Below are 8,395 nucleotides of genomic sequence, written 5' to 3'. Positions count from 1 at the left end.
ATACCATAAGTAGTCAAAGTTATGTCGAATATTTTTGCGGTGGTGTCACGAATGGGCATTACGCTTGGATTTAAATACCACGAGTGCGAAGCACGAGTGGTATTTCCAAGCGAAATGCCCATGAGTGGAACCACGGCAAAAATATACGACTTAACTTTGGCTACGCATGGTATTCGAGGGACTATTGCATGAATCAATAATTTTTCAGATTAAAATTCAACCAAAAAGTAAGAAAAATTAAGATACACATGCCTTCATTTCCATATCAACCGACATAATAAACATTTTTTTTTTCATAAAACTTCCGTGACATTTAATGCAGTTTTTGGTGTTATTCTGTGATTTCAACATGCAAATGCAAGAAAAGAGATTTGGGTCAAAATCAGAAGAAGAAATAGATGCCGAGATATCCAAAAGCACACCATGGAACACAAAAAAATCACGCGACTCGGTATGGCGGCAATTTTCCAGCTTTTTAAAAGAAAAGGGCTACAATTTAGAGCAATCTACTTCTCCTGAGAGTTTAAATACTATTTTGAAAAGTTGGGCCTCTAACATGAAAAAAAAAGATGGTACTGATTATAAGGAAAATGTAATTAAACACATGTTTAATACAACAGCGAAGCTAGTTCAAGAAAAATATTTCAATGAGTGGAATATTAAAATAAATCCATTTACGGATCCATGTTTCAAGGCAGCACGAGACGCCAGAGACGCTACCCGAAGAAAACTTCAAACACTACCAGAAAAAAGGACAGTAAACTCAACTGCGCTAACTGAAAATGAATTCTTAAATATGGTACAAATTTTAAATGAAAATACACCCGACGGTTTGCAAAAGAAGTTTTTTTTAATAGCATCTTTTGAATTAGCATGGCGTGGTGGTGAAGGAGCCAGTTGTTTCACATACTATTTTAAGCCAGAAATTGACAATAAAGGACTTACTACAGGCCGGATTGAATATAATCCTGTCTTTTCTAAAACAGCACAAGGTGGTTCAAAACCACTAACAAGTAGTAAATGGTTAACGAAAAATAAAGACAACCCCAACCTCTGCCCCGTTAGGTATTTTTCTTTCCCATTTTATGTCGTGTATTAAATTGTTTCATTTTATAGGCTGTATCATCTACTAATGATGAAAAGAAGAAATAACATAAACACCGACAGAATGTTTTTAACACCCAATCCTTTTTGGAACAAAATACAAAATGCAGTGTGGTACAAAAATAGTCCCGTTGGAGTTAATGAAATTGGTAAATGGGTAAAGTCGTTAGCAATAGTGACTGGTTTAGATATTAAAAGAAGGAAAATATCGAATCATTCTGTGCGCTCATCAGCGGTGTCTGCTTTGGCTAAAGCTGGAGTCGAAGAACAGCAGTTGATGAAAATCACAGGACACCAGAACGTTAACTCAATTAAACCATATTTGCAACTCGACGATGAACATCACAAATCAATTATTAATAAAATACGAAATAATTCAGTTAATCACGTAAACAATACTGTAAATGATAAAATTATAAGTGGAGCTTCTTGTTTATTACAAAACTGTACGAATGTAACCTTTTCAAATTGTACATTTAATGTTACTGACAAATAAATACATTAATTTGTCGTCGACTTTCTTTTGTTAAAAATTGTCAGTTGAATACCTTCCTGGGAAGATATATCCGATACAACACATTATAACCATAGTAACGCCCACACAAAGTACAATTTTTATTGGCTCTTTTTAACCAATTGACAGATGAATGGAATAGTCTAAACAATTTTACCCCTGGTTGGTCCATTTATTACGGGCTTCAAATAGAAGGAGTGCAGAATGTCCAACATTTAATTTAGAAGCTAAGGGAAACAACCGTGAAAGTGTGCTCTGCAACAAAGTGAATTTATTAGGGAAAAAACAGCTATTATTAAGTCGAACAACATATAAAAGAGTGAGAGTGAGAACTACATCAAGATCTCGTTCAAGGTAGGAGGAAATACAAGTGGAAAATAGAAAGTGAGAACAGGCCTTCCGGAGAAGCAAAATTATAGTTAGATCTCCAATAAAATCAACGAATCAAGGAAACCAGACAACCGTATACATGGAAGAAATTAAAAAATTGCTGAACGAATTTAAGAAAGATTTAACAGATCAAATGTCGAAGATAAGAAACGGGATCCGAAGTGATATAAATGAGATAAAGGATGAGATCAAAAACATGAAGAGAGAAATAAAAAACAATAGAGAAGAGGTCAAACAGATAGCGACGGATATCGATGAAATGAAGATAGAAACAGCAAAGAAAAAGAGGATTTATCTCTCAGAATACAGGCAGTAGAAAACAGATTAGAGAAAATGCAAAAAGAGAAAAAACGAAACAACTTGATAATTACTGGGGTCACAATGGGCGAGGTAAGAAGAACATATAAGATCGACGAGGCAAGATACATAATTGAAATGGAACAGTGCAATGACAAATTAACAATACTGAAAGAAAAAGCAAAACTAAAGGGAAGGGACATATTTATTGACTCAGAGCTATCAAAAACGGAAAGAGAAATCCAGAAATGCATCAGGGATGTGGCCAGAATTGAAAAAGAAAAAGGCACGAAGATACAAGTGGGATACCAGAAACTAAACGTTAATGGACAGATGATGAAATGGAACCACGCAAACAAAAAGCTAGAAATGGTCAAACCAGATAAAGATCCAAACAACCAAAAACCAATAAACAGGGATCAACGACGACGGCAAGGCAAAGAAAAGGGTACAATGAGAATGGAATAGGAAATGGAAGTCGAGATGAAAGAAATAGGCAAAACATGGAGAGAAATGGAACAATAGAGCATAGCACAGTCAATAAAGAACAAGTACAAACAAACGAGAATAAAAAGAAAGAGGACTCTGGGGTGCAGAGAGCTGATGACTCACTCACCTTAAATTTACACATCAACGAAACCAAAACAACGCAAAACAACAAAATCTTTGGAATGAAAAACAAAACAGGAATAGGAACCTGAAACGTAAGACAATGTTAGAAGCAACTCAGCTGGCGCAGATAATACATGACATGGACCTCCTCAATATCAAGATTCTAGGGTTATGTGAGACAAGATGGCCAGGAAATGGAGAAATAACAAACAGAAATGGCAGCGTTTTGCTTTACTCAGGGAAAGAGGAAAGCGAGAAAAGAATGGGTGGAGTAAGTATCCTGCTATCCCGTAAAGCTAGAATGAGTATGTTACAATGGAATCCCATTTCGGACCGAATTATAACAGTAAGAATGAAGACATCAGTCAGGAAAATTACAATTGTACGGTGTTACGCACCTCCAAATGTAGCAGAACATGACCTGAAAGAGAAATTCTATGGGGAATTATTAGAAGTAATAAGACACATCAACAAAGGTGATGTAACCATAGTAATGGGGGACCAGAATGCCTAAATGGGGGACAATAACGAAGGAGCTGAAAAAATTATGAACAAACACGGAATAGGAGTAAGAAATGACAATGGTAACTGATTAATAGAATCCTGCCTAGGAAACAACCTGGTAATCGGAGGCACTTTATTCCCACATAAAAAACATCACAAAGTAACATGGATCTCACCAGACCATAAAACACGAAACCAAATTGATCACATATTAATAATAAGCAGTAAGTGGAGAAGGTGCTTATTAGATGTACGCAACAAAAGATCAGCAAATGTGGGCAGTGGCCACCACTTACTGATTGCTGAAATGAGAATGAGAATATGCGTCGTAAAAAGAAACGAAGAAGCCCTAAGAAGCAAAAAATTCAACATAGAAAAGCTAAAAGAAATAGATATCAAAGCAGAATGGATTGCCCGACTAGAACAAATCAAAACTAAAAGTCAGAACAATAGAAGAAGCATAGATTGTAGATGGAAAGATATAAAAGAAAACATACAAGAAGCAGCAAAGGAAGTGCTAGGTTATATGGAGAAGAAAAGGAAAGAATGGATAAGTGATGGCACGTGGAATCTTATACAGAAAAGGAAAGACATTAAAGCCAAGAGAAATGGAATGAGAGAGCAAGAAGAAAACGGAAAACTAGGAGCAGAAAACGGGAAGCTAAACAAGGAAATAAAGAAAAGTGCAAAGAAGGACAAATCAACATGGACGAACAAATTAGCACAAGAAGCGGAAGAAATGTCAGTAACGAATAATATGAGAGAACTATATAAAATAACGAAAATATTAACCAATAAAAGCTACAACCCCAATAAACCATTATACGACAAACAAAAACAATTCATTACAACACCTGAAGAACAAGTGAAACGATGGCAGGAATATTACACAGAACTACTTGTAGAAGAAGGTATGGAAACAGAAGCAGCAAGCATAGAGGACAATGAGGAAAGGTGCGAGCTACTAACGAGATACTTGCGGAAATATGAAAAGCGGACCCAGTGAGCACAATAGAACTACTAATACTATTAATAGAGGATATCTGGACAAACGGAGAGATACCAAAAGAATGGAACAATGGATAATAGTAAAACTACCCAAGAAAGACGACATAAAAGAATATAAGAACTGGAGAGGAGTGACCCTACTAACCACAGCAAATAAAATTCTGGCATATATAATAATCAACCAACGAAGAAAGCAGAAAATAGGCAATACTTTGAGACAAAAACAAGCGGCTTTTAGAAGAGGTAGATCCTGTATAGATCAAATCGCAACGATGAGAATTATAATGGAAGATACAATCGAACGAAACGCAAACCTGATCCTGGTCTTCGTGGACTTTGAGAAAGCATTCGATAGACCTAAGGGATATTTAACAAATAAAATAAAAATAAAAAAAGGTCAAGCAAGGGTACATACTATCCCTAACCCGAGAAATGGAATAAGTTGGAGCCCACTAGACAATAAGAAACTAGCAGACCTAGGCTACGCAGACGATATCTGCTTAACGTCAAGCAACGAAAAAAATATTAAAAGGATGTTAGGAAAAGTTGAAAGAGAAGCAGCTAAGGTGGGAATGAAGATTAATGCAAATAAAACAGTGCTGATGAAAACGGGAAAAATTCTAATACAAGAAAAATTACTCTTGAATCAACGAGAAATAAAGGAAGTAAACGAGTTCTGCTACTTAGGGAGCGTAATTAGCATAGAGGGAGGAACGGAAGAAGACATAAAGTAAAGGATTTGGAAAGCACAAGAGGCCTTCGGAACACTAAAGAACATCTGGTCATCGCCACATATTATGTAAAATACCAAGTTACGTATCTTTAACAGCAATGTAAAATTTGTTTTGTTGTACGGCAGTGAAACATGGTCCATGACAGGAAAACAACAATAAAAAATACAAATTTTTGTCAATAAATGTCTACGCAAATTACTGAAAATATACTGGCCAAGAAAGATTCGAAATGAAGAGTTATGGAAACTAACGCAGCAAAAAACTATGAGAGAACAAACCAAAAGAAAAAAGTGGAACTGGATAGGCCATCACAAAACATGCACTAAAGTGGACTAAGGAAGGAGATAGGAACAGAGGAAGACCGGCAACCAGCTGAAGAAGAGTTACTGAGAGAGAAAGAACAGAGACTGGGAGAAGTTGGGGAGAGACTGGGAGAAGTTGGGGAGAGCTCACAAGAATGGCCAAAGACAAACAACAATGGAAATGCCTCGTGGAGGCCCTATGCTCCGATTATTAATTTGCCTGTATCCTACCCTGTTCTTACTATCCTCTTGTGTTGCTGCTTTTAACTGCACTAACTGGGCTGCATGATCAGTCCATCTCGTCCATATTACAAAACTTTGATTGTCCTCGATATCCACTGAAATACAGATATTGTCTAAATAATTTTTCCCCTGGTTGGCCCATTTATTCCGGGCTTCAAATAGAAGGAGTACAGAATGTCCAACATTTCATTTTTTCTTGCGATTGACCTGAAAAGTTGATATTACTAATTTGTATTTTTTTAATTTGTTACGAAAATTTTTTAGCATTGTGGTAAACATTTCAAAAAACAAATCAATAGTACCATTGCTACTGCTTTTGTATATAACAGCGACAAATGGATGGAGCTCCCCCACATTCAACTGCAATAATAACACATTATTTAGACGAAATTTTTACAGACCGGTGATAGGAAGATTTGGGCCAACTGCTTGGCCACCAAGGTCACCAGATTTGTTCCCGAATACTTGTTCTTTTGGGTGTACCTAAAAAATGCAGAATACAATAATAACATTATGATAAACGATATTTCTGTTATCTGATTTATGTTGTATACATTTTTCAAAATTCCAAATTATATTTTGACAAGCTGACAAGTTTAAACAATTTTTTTTAGTTATCACTTAGAAATGATGTAATATTGGTTGCATACTTCCAATACATTGATGTGTATTTTTTTCAGATTGAACTTTATGGTGTATGTTCAGAGTTAAAAAAATGTACCTGTGGATTAACCCTAGATATGTTCTCCATGAGCTTTCCTGTCCTTAAATTTTATGATAACGATGGCATTTAAATCTCTGTTGTTTCGTCAAGTTGAGACGAAAATGGAACCCTCTAGTCGGCTTGTACTTACTGAATCTTAAATCGGAAATCCTTCTTCGTTATTTTGGTTGGTGATCCAAGGTTGAGTGAGAAATCTTCGCGGATTGAAAATGGACTTGAAGACGTCAAAATCGTTCTTGACTTTTCTTACATTTTTACTACATTTACAACGCTCAGTAATCTCTGAAACACTTTTGTTGATATTGTAAACATCATCTTTCGGAAGAGAGATACTTACTTCATTTTGAAGTCTGTACATAATCTTCAATAGGTGAAACTCTTCCATGTATCTTCTGAAACTCCTCATTAATAATAATTTGTAACAGTTTGGGTTTCAAATCATTTTTCACTTTGCCAATTGTTTTCCTTCAGCTGGTTAGTGTTTAGTAGCCAGTGCTCCCGGACAAACTAAGTAGTGGCTTAATCTCGAGTATAACTAACGATTAGTTGTCGCACAATAATATTTCGATTTAAAACTTACAATAGATGATAGTATATTCTTGAAGTGCAAAACATCAGCTTACGCAACTTTAGAGGACACACACTCTGAGGAACTGAGATCGAAGGGAGGCCTGAATTCAAGGCCTGATAAGTGATAAGTAATGATAAAATCCCTTTGTTTGCGCTTGCCTGAGAGAATGGGAGACCAGGCCGCACATACTTTTTGAAAAGTTTAGAAAGGACTAATGGGCTAGCTTTGGAAAATATTTAGCTCAGAAGAAAGAGCATTTTATTTGCTTTACTTGCCATTCGCTGGACACGCTTAGTGCAGGACAAATTGGAGGTGACAACAACACCCAAGTCAACGTGTGAGTTTGTACATGAAAGAGATAAGATGTCAATGGAATAAACGTGTTCGGGTTTTTAATCCCAAAGTGCAGGAATATGCACTTGTCTAAATTCAAACGCTCGATCGCTCAGAAAGGGATCTATCCACCCAAGAAAGTTTCCCCGTATACCAAGAAGCCTTTGAAAAATCGAGATATAAAATATCGACGGGGCGATCCAGATCGATATCACTACTCCAGTCTCACAAACAACACAAAATATTAGATTAAACAGATTTCGTAGTATTTACTTGGAGTATTTTCCGCATTTCACGTGCATTCAAGTACTTGAGACTTGAAGTACTTTTAGTAATAGTAAGTAATTAGTACTTGACTTGACCACCATTTCAACTAGCACTTTATAATTAGTACTTCAAGTACTTTTGTTGAGTACTTTGAACAGCTCTGATTACGACAGTACGACTACATAATCAATGTCAACATAATTTTTTTTTATTATACGTAATACACATTGTTTGCATTTAAAGATTTCTGCTGGGGGGTGTGTAACTCCTAATCTGATTCGATAAAATAATGTGCAGAGGACGTGCCGAGATATTACCATAGTTATCGAATTAAGGGTCGTCCAAAAAGGGGACACTTTTTTATTTTTTTCCGTACTTATTCTCGTTCCTGTGTAGCCCAAGTGGATGTATATCGCAAGAAATTTATCGTACCGTTGCCCTTAGAGGAAATTTTTCGTTATCAGTATTGTCAGCGTGAAGAATCGGGTCGACAGCAGAGTTTTTTTGTTGGCTAATCGTCCATTTTGACTCGCTGAAGGATTGCAGGAAAGTCGTGTACGCTGATGCAAATTCCTGCAGTCTCATCGAAGTATAGTCAAGATATTTAAGGATTCTAGCGTTTGTAAACATTTATTATTATCAACAAATACCACTTGAAATTACTGTGGATTATCGAATATCTATATACTTAATATTGTCAATGGAAGTGTTAGTATTGATTTTGATTCTGTTTGTCACACCGCAGTTCCTGTATTGCTTTAAGTAGGGTAAATGTGTACAAGAGTACGCGCT

At 36.1% G+C, this 8,395-nt stretch overlaps 1 protein-coding gene and 1 long non-coding RNA gene across 3 annotated transcripts; one reads left to right on the top strand and one right to left on the bottom strand.

Moving 5' to 3' along the window:
- The first annotated feature begins 21 nt into the window (after positions 1 to 21).
- On the top strand, positions 22 to 1,562 carry LOC135123781 (uncharacterized). The gene is made up of 4 exons (XM_064048658.1): positions 22 to 169; positions 873 to 1,065; positions 1,117 to 1,483; positions 1,530 to 1,562. The coding sequence occupies exons 1-4, from the start codon at positions 22 to 24 to the stop codon at positions 1,560 to 1,562; spliced, it is 741 nt and encodes a 246-aa protein (XP_063904728.1).
- LOC135123034 (uncharacterized) lies at positions 1,560 to 7,086 on the bottom strand. Of its 2 annotated transcripts, none has more exons than XR_010279521.1 (6): positions 7,013 to 7,086; positions 6,770 to 6,956; positions 6,430 to 6,722; positions 6,011 to 6,191; positions 5,697 to 5,915; positions 1,560 to 1,873 (listed from the first exon to the last, which is right to left on the bottom strand). It is a non-coding gene; the product is annotated as an uncharacterized LOC135123034 (long non-coding RNA). The 2 variants fall into 2 exon arrangements; XR_010279522.1 differs by having other exon boundaries at positions 6,430 to 6,714.
- Between the last annotated feature and the right edge of the window lie 1,309 nt (positions 7,087 to 8,395).

Source organism: Zophobas morio, unplaced genomic scaffold, assembly GCF_036711695.1.
Source record: "Zophobas morio isolate AGI-343-1 ecotype UQ-CSIRO unplaced genomic scaffold, CSIRO_AGI_Zmor_V1 ptg000006l, whole genome shotgun sequence".
NCBI lineage: Eukaryota > Metazoa > Arthropoda > Insecta > Coleoptera > Tenebrionidae > Zophobas > Zophobas morio.
The sequence above is the reverse complement of the archived record's forward strand: the minus strand, read 5'-3'. Positions and strand labels throughout refer to the sequence as shown.